The 16,150-nt window shown below is 38.5% G+C and overlaps 2 protein-coding genes across 4 annotated transcripts; one reads left to right on the top strand and one right to left on the bottom strand.

The window, feature by feature from the left end:
• Positions 1 to 640: 640 nt before the first annotated feature.
• mlana.L (melan-A L homeolog) lies at positions 641 to 5,261 on the top strand. Of its 2 annotated transcripts, XM_041564048.1 has the most exons (5): positions 641 to 735; positions 3,055 to 3,163; positions 3,906 to 4,002; positions 4,112 to 4,216; positions 4,317 to 5,261. In XM_041564048.1, the coding sequence occupies exons 2-5, from the start codon at positions 3,078 to 3,080 to the stop codon at positions 4,377 to 4,379; spliced, it is 351 nt and encodes a 116-aa protein (XP_041419982.1). In that variant the 5' UTR covers positions 641 to 735; positions 3,055 to 3,077; the 3' UTR covers positions 4,380 to 5,261. The 2 variants fall into 2 exon arrangements, with proteins under 2 accessions (XP_041419982.1, XP_018113695.1); XM_018258206.2 differs by lacking the exon at positions 641 to 735 and having other exon boundaries at positions 3,003 to 3,163.
• Positions 5,262 to 6,788: 1,527 nt separating this feature from the next.
• On the bottom strand, positions 6,789 to 14,761 carry fxn.L (frataxin L homeolog). Of its 2 annotated transcripts, none has more exons than XM_041564046.1 (6): positions 14,570 to 14,761; positions 13,634 to 13,836; positions 12,053 to 12,150; positions 9,036 to 9,156; positions 7,670 to 7,767; positions 6,789 to 7,006 (listed from the first exon to the last, which is right to left on the bottom strand). In XM_041564046.1, the coding sequence occupies exons 2-6, from the start codon at positions 13,739 to 13,741 to the stop codon at positions 6,853 to 6,855; spliced, it is 579 nt and encodes a 192-aa protein (XP_041419980.1). In that variant the 5' UTR covers positions 13,742 to 13,836; positions 14,570 to 14,761; the 3' UTR covers positions 6,789 to 6,852. The 2 variants fall into 2 exon arrangements, with proteins under 2 accessions (XP_041419980.1, XP_041419977.1); XM_041564043.1 differs by having other exon boundaries at positions 6,791 to 7,006; positions 13,544 to 13,836; positions 14,570 to 14,754.
• Positions 14,762 to 16,150: the final 1,389 nt, after the last annotated feature.

The following is a 16,150-nucleotide window of genomic DNA, read 5'->3' as shown; positions in this document are numbered from 1 at the left end:
CCGAGACCGATAAAATGCTGTATATGAAACAACCATGTTTAAGAACCATTCTATCCTCCTCCTGTAGTGCTGCCCCCTTGTCCACCAGCACTTACATTTCTTCACAGGAGAGGGTCCAGGGGAGGCTGCATCGCTATTGTAGAGAGTGCAATTAAATTTTAATAACCAGAATTTCGGCTCTTAAAGTTACCATGAGCATCTTTTTGCAGTCCCAGGCAACTTCTGACACTGCTTATGCAATGGCTACTCACTGACTGTGTCGCCAAAGGAAGCACCCCACCTTATTCAAGAGGGAGTTACAGAATTGAAACAGCCAGGGCATCATGTATAAAATGACTGTCTGTGTTAATCTACTCCATTAGGAGAGATAAGACACAATTCAGTATTCTCTAATCTAATCTATGTGTGCATCTTCTGTTAGAAGCAAACACAATATTTTGTGCCTCCTATGTCTGAAGATGATGACCTCCCTGTCACAAGTTTGAAGTCCTGAATTATTGCTGCTATTTCATCTTTTCTATATTCCAATATTCTCCATATTACTGGAGAGAGTGAAGTAAATGACTTTTGACTGACTAATCCCACTGTCATGCTCATTGGTCCAAATGAAAGGTTTGCTCAGGAATGCTCAGGAATTCATCTTGTGATAGTCATAAGATCTAGCCAAGGAGATTAAGGGAACAGAAACTCCACTAACTGCTGCACTAAAGAAAATCTGCAATCATTGAACGTGAGGTGAGTACACAGGATGTTTCTGTGTAAAAATGTAACTTATTGTGTTCGGCAATTTAGTCTGCATAACGATTTCTTGCATATTGGTTGTTAGTTACTGTATACAGTGTTGCTTTTCATTTTCCCACTTAATTTACCATAACAGGATGAGTTTAAATAATTTTGCACTTTGACAAAAGGCTTTTCACAAGATTTCCAGTAAAGGATGATTTCTAATTGAATGTATTTAATTAATCTCTGTTGTCTATACATCTGCATTATTTTCTTTTCACAAGAGATAAACCTTATGATTATTTCTTTGCCATGTTTTGATGATATTAGGGGTTCAAATGAAAAAAATATTAAAATCCATACTTTTTAACATAAAATATTAACAGTTTTTTTCTTTCTTTTTGTTGCTAAGTCATATAAACTTGGCAACTTGTTTTACACAGAAAATATACTGTACAGACCAAAGACTGAAATCAGTTTGGCAAATTCAGTTTTTATGCCTGCGTTTTAAGCCATCTCACTATTACATATAAAATGTGTGGAAATGATTCCTTTTTTGCACGAGTCTTTATTTGTGTGTGCTGTAATTTAAGTTTGAATCTATTGTATTCTACTCTTATTCTATAGCACCATGAAAGAGATTGGGACTTTAAAAATAACAGTAATATCTGCTTCTAGAAGAATAATTATATATCCACATAAGGACGATATACTATACCCTTTAAATAAAGCTAATAAAATGTATAATAATTTCTATTATGTTACAGGGCTGCCAGACAGAAATGCTGTGCCTCATAAGATATAGCCCCTGGCTTGCCCCCCACTAGCACTGCACTTATTCTCCTATATATTTGGGTTCAAAATGCTGGATACACAGTAACTCATATCACAAAAATAACACCAAATGCAAAGACACAGCTTTTGTGTAGGGACAAAAAAAAACTAAATGGCACTTGTATGTTACACAAAGCAAACAAGAAGGCTTGTTCTATTTTTTTTATTGTTTATATTTTGCTTTTATTTTTTATGTATTTATTTTTGTTCTATAGAGCCACCAACAGGGGGTATACAATTTGATACTGTGAAAAAACCCGATGACCTCCTAAGATTGTGCACCACCATAAGAATGTACAAGCTGGGGGCTGATGTGCAGGCCCTTGATGCGATAGCCCCCCCCCCAGTCCTACGCTGGCAAAGGCACACATAGAGAAAATACGTTGACATACAGATACACTAGAATTGCGCCATGTAAAACTATTTATGCAGATATCCTGCATTATTGCCTTCTAATGGATACCAATAGCAAGATATTTGCCTCCCAGCGTGCAGGAGATTTCTCACAGACAGCAAATTACTATGTGCGCCATTGCCCTTACAACTATGCAAATCTACTGGCCTATTATAAAATATGCAAATCTACTGGCCTATTGGCTAAATAGCAATACATTTAGATACCTGCTGTAGTCTACATTATTTTATGTTTAGTTATGTTTAATGATTTTCTGGTATAAAGTAATTTTTTTTTTACTCCAATTTAACCCTCTCTGTCTTAATGCCACTTTTGTGAATTTCTCCATAACATTTAATCCCTCTGCTGTGTAGCATGCTTTATAACTATGGAAAACCTTTGCTACTTTTTTACCATATATTTAGTACAGTAGGTAACTAGTGGCCCAGAATCATTTTAGGACTACAACCCTTTATGACAATTACCTGTTTTTCAATCATTTGTAATGCAACTGCAAATCAGGATTGATTCCTTACTGCTCCTGGGCCCTAGAAGCCGCCTTTCTTATTGCACCACTGCTAAGCAGATCAGAGCTTGTGTATCTCTCTCTCTCTCTATATATCTCAGACTGGCAGATAGAGGCTTCCTGTGGGATATACACAAATACATGCTCTTTACATACATGGCAATATTCACCTTTAAAGAGGAAGAATTTAAATATCACAATAAAGCTATGTGTGGAATCACAGATTTCAGCATTGTCTCTCATAATTACACCTCTTCACAATATAGCATGCTTGTATGTCTGTAACAATGACTTAAGTTAAAAACCTTAATAAACCTTAAATGTAAACCTTAATGAATAAAATATTGCTAACTCAAACACCACCACCCAATTATGTTAGCAGGCGAGTAATATGGTATGTATTTTGTGCACATGCATTGAAATGTCCTAAAATCCATGAATGGGTTAATTGCATTTTTTTTTATTTTTTACATCAATTAGAAAACCTAGAGGGGGTAGTATAAAAATGTGAATGGGAAGGGCATTAGTTTTAAGTATAATGTTTTCAGTGAATGCATTTTTTTTGCACTCTATACAGCCAGGAAGTGTGGATGACTAGCAATGCCACGGCCTGACTCATCACATAACCTGGGGGCATACAGCAGCTCAGGCAGAGGCTATGCATACAAAGTGCTAAGTGTGGAAGAGTATGTATAAAGGAGATTTATAATTTTTGGGTAGTAGCAAAGTCATGAAATACCATTTTGAATGTGTATTTAAGGGGTTCTTGTTTTTGGTAATTTATTTGTAAGGGGATATTGATATTATTTTAAAAATTATACTCATTTTATCACTATATCACGTTTTCCAAAACTGTGGATTGTTTGTTGCACAGTAACTTGACCTTTCAGGCCCACCTACTTGTTGGATCCCTATTTACCTAAATAGGGGACTGCAGACAATGCAATTTTTTTTTCTACAATACATAACAGAATGTGTTAATATTGTGCCAAAGTCCATATATAGAAAATGTAACTTTCTCTCTTCTGTTTAAATACACTTGCCATTTTATATATTTACACTTGCCATTTTATATAATAAATAAATATATATTTATTTTTATAAATTCCTAATTTGGGGCTGTGGAGATTTAAGCACAGTGCAGGCAGCAGTGCAGTTTGCCTGAGGTGAATGTAGTTATATGCCCTTAGCTCAGATTTGCCAGTGAGCCCCGCCTCCCCCAGTCCAACACTGGCATTACTTATTTTCAGTTTTTTTTGTTTTAAGCAGAGGGTCACTGGCAGGAAAAATTACATTTCTGGGGATAAAATCTGTATCTTAGTGGATATCCCCCCCCCCTAAACAGGAGACCTTATACAAATATAAAGAAAGCAAAGCTTTTTGTTCTTTAACATAGTCTGATTGAATTCTGTTTCTTTTTATCTCTAGGACAGCTGGCATAGCTATTCTTGCTATCATCATTGCTGTAGTATTTGTCATTGGTTGCTGGTACTATAAAAAACGAAGTGGCTATAAAATCCTCAAGGTAAGGCTCTGTCATGCTTTTAACATCCTATCATTGCTCAGCACACAGAATGCATTTTATAAAATATGATGCATGGGCAGTGATCATTAATATAATTTGTTTAATGCAGAACCAACATTTCAGCTCTGCTGCTATCAGGTCTTTTCTTGGGGGATCCAATGAGAATGCAGAATGTAAGGTGCCATTACAAGACTACAGTACAATAAACTCTGCAGTAAGTCTATAAGTGTGTTTATTGCATATAGGTTATAACATAGCACAGAGGGTGTCCTTTTGAATTTAGTTTGGTTAAAAAACCTTTCATTTTATTGCAGGTACCTGGTGCCCCACCAGCCTACGAGAAAATATCATCTCCGCCTCCACCATATAGCCCATGAACCACAGAGTTAGACCACGGTCATCTAACAAATGCCAGAACTCAAAAGAATAAATGTCTTCACTCATTTACTTTGCTTACAGACCCATTAGCAGTAAAGATCTGTGCCTGCTCCGATCCCCTTAGTAGATCCCCATTGTCTTTTTTTCTGTTGAATTGGTGCTGGTGCAGGATATAATCCAGTGCACTGATTGATAATTTGATTCATTCATTTGCATCACTCGAGAAAGCAAAAAACGTTTTACCTACTCTTAGAATTATCTATATAAACCAGGATGCCTTTTGACTTCACCCTTATAAGGCATTCTTGTAGTGGGAACTGAAATAGATAATTCTGAATATGTAAACATTTTTTTCTTTTTTAGTTTATGAAAATAACATCACTTGTCATCTTAATGAGATTGGGGTGTGCAATTAGTCAGCATCGTTCTTCTTTCAACAACTTCAATGCCCTGTACACTTTGAGAATGTATAGTATCACTGACACTCAAAATATTCCCTAAAATGACAGGGATCCAGTGGTGTAACTACTGGGGGAGAAGGGGGTGCAATTGGACCAGGGCCCGCCCCCCGGCAAATCTTGCAATGCTGCAGCCACTAAGAAAATCAGCACAGAGGGGGGTGGGGGCGGCTGCACGGCCCGTACCTGGGCCTGGACCCGCCACCACCTAGTTACGTTACTGCAGGGATCTGTAATGGTAAAGTTAGAAGACACTGATCATTACTGGTAACTGGCTGCTTAAACACTGGTACAGTAAGTTTACAATATAAAGTACAGCATTTCTAGCCTAATCTTATTTGGGCTTTAAACATTTACTACATTGCCATTTGCATAATTTTTCACTCTGCGATTTTCATCACAATAAACACCTTGTTAAATGTTTATCAGAAAGCCTCAAGGCCGTTTCTTAATAATTTAAAAAAAAGGTGCACAGAGAGAAACATTACCCTAAAGTCCTTATCTATAAAAAAACAAACAAAACCAAGATGGAGACAAATTTCATCAGTCCTGAAATTACTCTTCCTGTGTACATGGAATATAATAGCGATACAAACATGCCTGTGTCAAGTACAGGTGAACCGACTGGCACAATGCATGAGATTTTAATAACAAATATTGGGGGGGGACCTCCGCAATAAAAGTGGCAAATGGACAGATTCTACACCCCCAACCATAAATTAAATATGCCCATTTGCTCTCCACTTAAGAGGGATTTAGAATCTGGTGGTGATGGGAGGGGGTGAGATGAATGATCGAAAGGAAAGCAGCATTGTCAGATAATGGTGTGGGGTTCATGAATCGCAATTATATCATTATCAGCAATTTAAGTAACCACTGAAAATTTTAGGGGATAGACATTTTAATCATGTTTGTGTAAATATGATCCATTGTTTTAGCACACCGCATGTACATCTAAATGCACCTCTTTAGACGTAGGGCTTCCAACTCCTGCATTTTAAAATCCTGCATCACACCTACCCTTACTTTTGATTAGATGGCCTTGAAGGTGTTTTCTGGCAAAAACCTCTCCTCTCTCTGCCCAGCATGCTAGAATGAGCATGTTGGCAACAGGAGGGGGGTTAATTGATCAATTCAGACTCTGGCCTCAAGTGGAAAGTACTTCATGAAGAGTAATTAACGATTGTGGGAACTCCAGTGCCTAGTAGAATCAAAAAGAGGACTCCGAAGGAAAGAGTGTGGAGGGGTACCAGTGGACATAGATAAGAAGCATTGGCAGGGTTACTCTGCCTTAGGGATGCACCGAATCCAGGATTCGGTTCGGGATTCGGCCTTTGTCAGAAGGATTTGGATTCGGCCGAATCCTTCTGTCCAGCCGAACCGAATCCGAATTTGCATATGCAAATTAGGGGCGGAGAGGGAAATCGCGTGACTTTTTATCACAAAACAAGGAAGTAAAAATGTTTTCCCCTTCCCACCCCTAATTTGCATATGCAAATTAGGGTTCGGATTCGGTTCGGTATTCGGCCGAATCCTTCGTGAAGGATTCGGGGGTTCGGCCGAATCCAAAATAGTGGATTCGGTGCATCCCTACTCTGCCTACTCATTTATTTCACTCTGACAGAAATTGGGATTGATTGGACAGATTATGTGCCTTTCACCTCCTTCCAAATTTTGGAATAAGCATGGCCTATTTGCATAAAATTGTGTAAATATTACATTATAACTGCATTTTAAATGGTCTCAGGTGTGTTGTCCAGAAAGCTACAGGCTTGTAGGTGTAATTTACAGAACAGAAAAGCTTTAGAAATAAATAAAGCCTAGAGTCACAGTTGGAAAAAATAATTTTACTGAAACAATGGGCACAATATATATATATATATATATATATATATATATATATATATATATATATATATATATATATATATATATATATATATATATATATATATATATATATATATGAAAAAGAAGACACAAACATGTATGATGCAGACTATGTAGATCACAGTTATTTTAAATTCCCATTAGAATGGAGCAAATTTGATAGGTCTATTTTATTTTTTAGTACAACAGATAATTCTTTTGCCAACAGCTCATGAAGTGCAACTCCATCATGAGAATAAATCCATGTTCTTCCAGTCCAGTCATATCGTTTGGGCCCACTACAAAGACAGAAAATGAATGAGAAGAAAAAAGTAATAACATATTAACTGAAAGTAACAACTGTACCTCAATAGGTTCTTTCAAAAATATTACTACCTACCCCAGGTTAAACATGAAAATTTTCATTGTTTCCTTGGCCAATAAGAAAATAAGGGAAGGGAAACCTCACATAAATGTTACAAATTGGTAAAAATTTCAAACACTGAACTTGGGGAAACCCATTTCTTATGGTGTTTTGTATGTTTCTGGTCTTAGCAAAATTGGCAATAACTGGGAAATTATATGAGGATACCTTCCCTTACAGGCTAACATTATCAATCAAACTGCCAGGCCCTCTCTACAGGCAGTTTTATTCTTTTTGGTTACAATGCACATAGACTAGAATACAACCCAAATACTGAAGCACACTATTGCTACTTGAAAGAGTATTCCAATTGTCAGTCATCAGCAAAGAAATAATGCTAAGAACACTGGAGCACTGCTAAAATAAGTTGGTTATATTGTTTCCTGCAAAGTGTGGACAGTTTTGAAATATGCAGTTAGGAGCGTGGATTCTGTGATTGTAAATTCCTTGTCCTACCTTAGAAGCAGAGAGCTGTAAATGTTGCATTGTGTGCATGAAAACACTCCTCTACAAGCTAAAAACATTTTTAAAAAATCACCTTGTGGGAGAAGACAGCCAGATCTGTTTGTTTGGAGTCTGTTTGTTGATCACATAGGTCCCCGTGTCTCCACCCAGTTTAATAGTTAGTACACCATTCTGTGAAAATGGAAATACATAAAAAAGCAGGACACAGATTGTTCCAGACAGTAGCTGATCTATATATCTAACAAAGGATTACATACAAAAACGCAATTAATACTGAATACCGGTTTCACCAGTACAGTTGCAACAGTGTAAGAACATAAATATATACTAGTTTGAATAATATTAATTATATTCTGTAAAAAAAAATAAGATTTATGGCTATGTGGGGTGGTCCCAGCTCATACTGGAGAAAATAATTGTGTTCTCTGCTTTGGTTTGTTTGCCACTGCCAACAGGCAATTTCCCAAAATAAATGTTCTCACTTAAAGGGGTTATTCTCCTTCCAACACCTTTTTCAGTTCAGTTGTTTTCAGATTGTTCACCAGAAATAAAGACTTTTTCCAATTACTTTGTTTTCTATGTGTGACTGTTTTTTTTGAAGTGTACCTTCAATACCTTTTTTTTGTCTTTCTAAAGCAGCTCTGGGAAGGGGGGGGGGAGAAACTGTTCTAAATTGATACATTTGAGTTGATACATTTCTTATCTTTTTCCCTGCTGAGCTAAGTAAGTTCGATACACCGCCTATTTACTAATGAGCGCTGGCAAAAATAAGCTAGCGAAGGAGATAGACTCTAGCGCAACTTCGTAATCTAATGCCAAGCGAATTTTGGTCAGGGCTAAAGATCGTTACTACACAAATTCACTAAGAAGTTGATTTTACTGAACGTTACCTCTTACGCCAGACTTGCCTTCGCCAGCTTAGACCTTGCGAAATGCAATAGAGTAGATATGACTTAAAAAAAAAAAAAAAAAAAAAAAAATCACATTTTGGGTACATGACTTGGGCAGCTGGGAAATTGACAATATGTCTAGCACCATGTCAGATTTCAAAATTGAATATAAAAAAATCTGTTTGCTCTTTTGAGAAATGGATTTCAGTGCAGAATTCTGCTGGAGCAGCACTATTAACTGATTCATTTTGAAATTGTATAGTTTTATGTATTTGCTGTAACATATACGTCCATTGAAATTTTAATTTCCCGCCGTATGCAAATTCACCTTCGATAGCGCAACTTCGCTACCTTTCGATTTGCTGAGCGCAACTTCGCATTTTAGTGAATTTGCGGATCGCTGGCGAAAATTCGCTAGGCGAAGTGCGACGAGGCCATCGCTGGCGCAGCTCCGCAGGTTAGTGAATTTGCCCCTTTGTTTTGAAGATGATGTGTCTGTAACATTTTCTATAAGAATCATGTAAATAATACATATTTAAGCAAGCATACCCCAAAAGAAACATCAAAATCATCGGGTGTGAATGGCTGATCGGCCAGATCCTCAAAGAACTCTGCTAGAGAGTCCAAGGTCTCTTCTGCCAGCTTCTCATACGTTGTTTCATCAAGTGAGCTGCAATATAATAAAATCCTCAGAGCATAAAGTATTCCAGGTTACAAAACTAGTTCCAGGGTTTTTCAAACTGCAGTATTTTTCAGGCTACAACAGTCCTAAAATGCCTTTTGAGCACATTAAGCAGTTAAATTACTGCTCACTCCCAAACAGAAAAATGGGCAGCAATCTTAATAAAGTGTTCCATAATCACTGCAGTGACTACAACCTGGAAGTACACAAGCTGTGAATGTGCAGAAATCTTAATTATGTTCAGGGTCGGACTGGGCCGGCAGGACACTAGGAAAAACCCGGTGGGCCCCAGGCTCTTGTGGGCCCCAGCAGCCCAGATCCGCACCCTGCGCTGCTTTTCTTCTTCCTGCATGCACGTGCTAACGCTCACATGCCACCATGGTGTCCAGAGAGGGGACCTGAAACTGCAGTCCGACCCTGAATAAGTGTTCCATAATCACTGCAGTGACTACAACTTGGAAGTTTACAAGCTGTAACTCTGAAAATATGAGCCCTAAAACATACAGTTAGGTCCATAAATCTTTGGACATAGACAACTTTTTTCTAATTTTCGTTCTGTACATTACCACAATGAATTTTAAATGAAACAACTCAGATGCAGTTGAACTGCAGACTTTCAGCTTTAATTCAGTGGGTTGAACAAAAAGATTGCATAAAAATGTGAGGAACTAAAGCCTTTTTTTAACACAATCACTTAATTTCAGGGGCTCAAAAGTAATTGGACAATTGACTCAAAAGCTATTTCATGGGCAATTCCTTCATTATGTCATTATCAATTAAGCAGATAAAAGCCCTGGAGTTGATTTGAGGGGGGGGTGCTTGTATGTGGAAGATTTTGCTGTGAACAACATGCTGTCAATGGAGCTCCCCATGCAGGTGAAACAAGCTGCAAAAACAGAAAAAACCCATCTGAGAAATTGCTACAATATTGTGGCAAAATCTACAGTTTAGTACAAGAAGAAAGAAAGAAAGCACTGGTGAACTCAGCAATGCAAAAAGACCTGGACGTCCACGGAAGACAACAGTGGTGGATGATCGCAGAATCATTTCCATGGTGAAGAGAAACCCCTTCACAACTGCCAAACAAGTGAGCACCACTCTCCAGGAGGTCAGCGTATCAATATCCAAGTCTACCATAAAGAGAAGACTGCATGAAAGTAAATACAGAGGGTGCACTGCAAGGTGTAAGCCACTCATAAGCATCAAGAATAGAAAGGCTAGATTGGACTTTGCTAAAAAAAAAAAAAAAACATCTAAAAAAGCCAGCACAGTTCTGGAAAAACATTCTTTGGACAGATGGAACCAAGATCAACCTCTACCAGAATGATGGCAAGACAAAAGTATGAAGAAGGCGTGGAACAGCTCATGATCCAAAGCATACCACATCATCTGTAAAACATGGCGGAGGCAGTGTGATGGCTTGGGTGTGCATGGCTGCCAGTGGCACTGGGACACTAGTGTTTATCCATGATGTGACACAGGACAGAAGCAGCTGAATGAATTCTGAGAAGATTTACGGTCTACTCAAATCCAGCTAAATGCAGTTGAATTGATTGGGAGGTGTTTCATAATACAGATGGACAATGACCCAAAACATACATCCAAAGCAACCCAGGAGTTTATTGAAGCAAAGAAGTTTAATATTCTTGAATGGCCAAGTCAGTCACCTGATCTGAACCCAATTGAGCATGCATTTCACTTGTTGAAGACTAAACTTCGGACAGAAAGGCCCACAAACCAACAGCAACTGAAAGCCGCTGCAGTAAAGGCCTGGCAGAGCCTCAGCGAGGAATAGTGGGAGGGGGCCACTGACTCACTCTACTATGATTTAATGTCTCTGCGCGATAGGCTGGTATAAATGTATCCACCAATTATACATAACCTTGATAAAGCTTCAAAAAATGAGTCGAGAATTGAAATCCAGGTGTCCAAGATGTCAGGAGTCAGAGGCATCCTTTTTGCACCTGGCATGGCACTGCTCTCCAGTACAGAGATTCTGGAGGGAGGCGATGCGTTACTTGGCTGACAATCTAGCTCTTACCCAAGTGCATTCCCCAAAAACTTGCCTTCTGGGGCTAGTGGAAACCTAGTGCTACTGAATAAAACCAGTACACTTATGCAGGTCACACTCTATTATGTGAAAAAAACTGGTGATAATGAACTGGATGGGTACAAACAGCCCCACTGTTACCCAATGGGTCAATCTAATTAACAAAACTCTTCCTTCAATTAAACTCACTTATTTGGCTAGAGGTTGTCCGGATAAATTAGAGAGAATATGGAGCCCGTGGCTGGGCGTTAACCTCAGTTTGATAAGGGTGCTCCCTGTATTAAAAATAAAATAGAGACTTTAAAAAAAGGCCTGGCAGAGCATTAAAATGGAGGAAACCCCGAATCTGGTGATGTCCATGAGTTCAAGACTTCAGGCTGTCATTGCCAGCAAAAGGTTTTCAACCACAAATTAGAAATTAACATTTTATTTTCAGTTTTTTAATTTGTCCAATTACTTTTGAGCCCCTGAAATGAAGCATTTGTGTTAAAAAAAAGGCTTTTTGTTCAACCCACTAAATTAAAGCTGAAAGTCTGCAGTTCAACTTCATCTGAGTTGTTTCATTTAAAATACATTGTGGTAATGTACAGAACCAAAATTAAAAAAACTTGTCTCTGTCAAAAGATTTATGGACCTAACTGTAATCCATAAATTGAGGAAAGGCTGATGTCGGCCTGAAACGTCGCTGTATTTCTGTCTTGCTAAAGCCAATTCTTCAATAAAGGCTTTTTAAGGAATCTGACTGGACGTGTGGTGCTGTCTATTTGGGAATCCTAACTGTAATCCCCCAAATGTTAGTTCTACTAATACATCCTGCAAATGTGTTTTTTTTACCTTGAATTTGAAAGGGTTCCTGCATTTCTGCTATAAAGAAGCGGGGTATTCCTTGTAGTTAAGTCCAGCAAGTGGCTAAAACACTGTAAAGTTTGGATCTAGGGAAAAAATACAAGAATATATTAACAAATATTAATTGCAGTTGAATTTCTTGTCAACTTTCTGTACTGTCAATATAATTTAATAAGGCATTAAATGTTGATGAGAAACAAATGTGGATGGGGGCTCTCTAAACGGATTTTAATAAACAGTCAGCTGAAAAGCAAAATTCGCTAGTGGCATGTAACTGTGGCTAGTTGCTGTTATACTGTTTTATTAATAATTCTTAATTGATAATCATGTTTTACCTCAGTTAATGGCTGTTCTGTATGTATAAATGTAATGATGTACAAAGCAGAGAATTGCATAAAGTTCTTCTTTATCTCCTCTTACTCCAGTGAGTAATAGTCTCAGTCATGGTTATAAAAAGACATTTCTGCTTCCTGCAGAGTTATCAGTTTATAAGGGTTGGCTGCTCCATAATTGCAAAGTACTTTTTTTATTTTTTTTAAAGGGATACTGTCATGGGAAAAAAAAAATTTTTCAAAATGAATCAGTTAATAGTGTTGCTCCAGCAGAATTCTGCACGGAAATCCTTTTCTCAAAAGAGCAAACAGATTTTTTTATATTCAATTTTTAAAATCTGACATGGGGCTAGACATATTGTCAATTTCCCAGCTGCCCTAAGTCATGTGACTTGTGCTCTGATAAACTTCAATCACTCTTTACTGCTGTACTGCAAGTTGGAGTGATATCACCCCCCTCCCTTTTCCCCCCCAGCAGCCAAACAAAAGAACAATGGGAAGATAACCAGATAGCAGCTCCCTAACACAAGATAACAGCTGCCTGGTTGATCTAAGAACAGCACTCAATAGTAAAATCCATGTCCCACTGAGACACATTCAGTTACATTGAGAAGGAAAAACAGCAGCCTGCCAGAAAGCATTTCTCTTCTAAAGTGCAGGCACAAGTCACATGACCAGGGGCACCTGGGAAATTGACAAAATGTCTAACCCCATGTCAGATTTCAAAATTGAAAAAAACATGGTTTTCCAATGACAGGATCCCTTTAATATATCAATATGGCCATAAACCTGCTCCCAGCTATACTCCTCCACTGACACAGGCTTACATCTACCTTTAAAGAGTGAAGCTTGTGGGAAACACAGTGAGCAAGTGTGTAGCATTTCCCACGCAGTAGTATTATTATCTTCCATTCTATTACTTATTAGCAAAAACCATGCATTCCAAATGCAGCTCAGTCAGTTGTATTCAATGTAATTCCACAGTGGCACTAGAACTAGAAGTCTGAATGACCACCCGCAGTGTCACGTGATAGCAGGTCAAATGGCTGACCTTGGGGCGCTAAAACACGACGCCACGCCCCTGTGGCACATCATGCAGCGCTACCTTTGCGGTAGGAATTTTTGAAAGCCCCAGGTACTGACTCACTGTGCTCGAACTCCCAGTCGCCTGCAGATGTTGCCATGTACACGGCAACATACAGTGGGATGCAGTCCGTGTTTGATGCGGCACCGTCACCTTTCGTGCGAGAATCCGTACAGGCCTCCACATTCTGTCAGCATGAAGCGGCCGAGGAACACTTGTCGCTAATTTGCGAAAGTAACAGCTGATCCCATGCGCGTACATCAATGGGTTCGATTTTACTGGGCTGCCGCAGTTCGATATTTTCCGGTCTCTGCTGCTTATGCCTAGGTCGAATCCGTGTTGGACTCTGCTGACACCTAGTGGCGAGATAAGGTTTAGACGCAGTGTTCACTGACGGCTTGTGTACGTACTCCAGCCAGTGTTGTTATACATAGAAGATTATTAGTCACTCTTTATTTGGCCTATGGGGTTTGTTTGTGTGCTTGAAATGCCATGAATCCAACAGAGGTATGGCAACTCTGGAAAAATGCCACCTAAGATGAGGTTCTTACAGTGGCTCATAGGAAAACACCAGTGTACTGCTGACCCAGGCTTTATTTAAATATGCAGCTGGTCTCTCCAATCAGAAGTTGCTCTGCGTATCCATTGTTCTCTCTTCCCAGCCCCTCCATGTTATTAACTGATTCAGTGTCAATGCAGACCAGTATTCTACACTACACAAATGCTACACCTCTTTCCCCTTACTGTATGTTTAAAGGTAATTACATTCCTGACCCCAACTGCATGGAATTGAAAGCCTGCAGCTCATAAGTGAAAACATTTGAAATGATTGTGTATAATTATTCATTATTAACGAACAAATATCGGTCACATCAGACCTGAGATACTATTTCCCTGTTTGTGACCACCTGCAATACCAGCTGCGCTTACCCAACTCCTACTAAGGTGTATGTGATAGCAGAACATCCTGCATATCTGCTCCAGGGACCCAGCCACAAAGAGCTAGCAATTGCATATCGCAGCATCTGCATCCGACAGTCATGTAGCGCCGGACGAACACTGCAACACCCTCCAACTGCTGTTGCTTACCTTGTTTTCCGTTGTATCGGACTTGACGCCTGCGTTTTGGCGCATGTCGGATCCAGCACAACCGTGGGGAAATCGTCAGTGTAGTTGTACCCCAAGAGCTAAATCAAGGAAGATTTGAACAGATTTCGTGTGTCATAGTTTACTGGACCTACAAAATCTTATCATGCAACAGCACCACATTCTGTAGGATGCTACAAGAACGAATACCCCCTGCTGAAATGTAATCATGATCAGAATTACATCATATGGTATGTCCTGTTTTCGCTGAGGATATAGCTACAGTGTTGCTTATGACTGCGAAGGACAATTGTCACATAGCTGTTATTCTGATCTGGTGCTACAGAATTAATGGAAGATGCAACAGCACATTTTGAAGGCTATTTTGCTATACGTACTGTGCTATCAAAATTAGTATTCTGACCTGCAATTTGGCCATCAAGCTCAGTCACTGGAATCAACTAAGTTACATTTCAGTCTGCAGTTTTCTTTAGCCTTGGTTAATGTTTTTTGCTAAATGTTCATTGGTAACATTTTTTTTGCAGCATGGCTAGTATTACAATAGTCTGACCAATTGTTCAATTGTAACATCTTTAACACGAAACACTTTTGGCACAGAACTAATTTTAACAGGTGTGTCTAATGTGGAAGGAATTAAAATAATTTGAGGTTACTTGGACATTTTAGAATACTGCCCAATGAAAGATGGTGCTGTTTTGCGGACTGCAAGGCTATGCTATATACCTCTTTATGTAGTACTATCAGGTTGTACCACAGATATATTTTACTTATCTTTCTTTCATTGTGTTGGAACTTCTTTCATGTGATGGACCATCATGGGATAATTTAATTATTTAGAAACTGTATCATTGCTATAGTGATACAAAGGGCTATCTCCAAAATAAAATTATAATTAAGTCAAACAAGGTGCTTGTAGTGCTTGCTTCAAAAGCTAAAATTAATTAAAGTACTGTACAATGGTGTTTTCATCAATTGATTGCACCTTACTTTAATTAATTTAACCTTTTGAAGCAAGCACTACAAACACCTTATTTGACTTAATTATAATTTTATTTTGGAGATAGCACTTTGTAGAAATCACGATAGAACACACAAGAAAAATATGTGCATAGACTTTCTATGGTTCAAGACACACACAGAATAATGCTGCAACACTTTGGTGACAGCACTGAATATTAACAATATTGCAGTAGGTTCTGTTATTTGTTTTTTCCATAGGCTGTTTAGCTGATCTATGGTTGTGTCTTGATATATTACCCTCCCCTCCTCTATGGCAGGCAATTACTTTCACATTCTATTCAGTACCTTCAAGATGTTTCTGAAGTCCTCACATTCCCCCTCTTTACTTGCTTGCCTAAATAACAGTGTCTAAAAAATGGCAGCTGCCAGCTTGCTGTGACTTTAAATTCCAAGACTGAAGGAAACAAGATTTATATAATTTATATAGTGTAAGTATAGTATACTTGATTTAACTAACACCACTGAAAAAGATTTGGAATTATTTGTTAAGGGGCAGGTCCCCTTTAAGTGAGAAGGCACAAACTGTAGTAAATTGTGGATTTT

The sequence above is a fragment of the Xenopus laevis genome, chromosome 1L (assembly GCF_017654675.1).
Source record: "Xenopus laevis strain J_2021 chromosome 1L, Xenopus_laevis_v10.1, whole genome shotgun sequence".
Classification (NCBI taxonomy): Eukaryota; Metazoa; Chordata; class Amphibia; order Anura; family Pipidae; genus Xenopus; species Xenopus laevis.
This window is presented reverse-complemented; position numbering and strand designations above follow the sequence as displayed.

What these genes read in the sequence shown, in the direction of transcription:
- mlana.L (XM_041564048.1), top strand. Translation starts at nt 3,078, where the DNA reads ATGCCACGGCCTGACTCATCACATAACCTGGGGGCATACAGCAGCTCA. An exon ending in GTGGCTATAAAATCCTCAAG is followed by an intron (nt 4,003 to 4,111) that starts GTAAGGCTCTGT and finishes TGTTTAATGCAG; the next exon opens with AACCAACATTTCAGCTCTGC. An exon ending in ACAGTACAATAAACTCTGCA is followed by an intron (nt 4,217 to 4,316) that starts GTAAGTCTATAA and finishes ATTTTATTGCAG; the next exon opens with GTACCTGGTGCCCCACCAGC.
- fxn.L (XM_041564043.1), bottom strand. Translation starts at nt 13,741, where the DNA reads ATGTACGCGCATGGGATCAGCTGTTACTTTCGCAAATTAGCGACAAGT. An exon ending in CGACTGGGAGTTCGAGCACA is followed by an intron (nt 12,151 to 13,543) that starts GTGAGTCAGTAC and finishes TTTTTTCCCTAG; the next exon opens with ATCCAAACTTTACAGTGTTT. An exon ending in ATTTTGATGTTTCTTTTGGG is followed by an intron (nt 7,768 to 9,035) that starts GTATGCTTGCTT and finishes CCATTTTCACAG; the next exon opens with AATGGTGTACTAACTATTAA.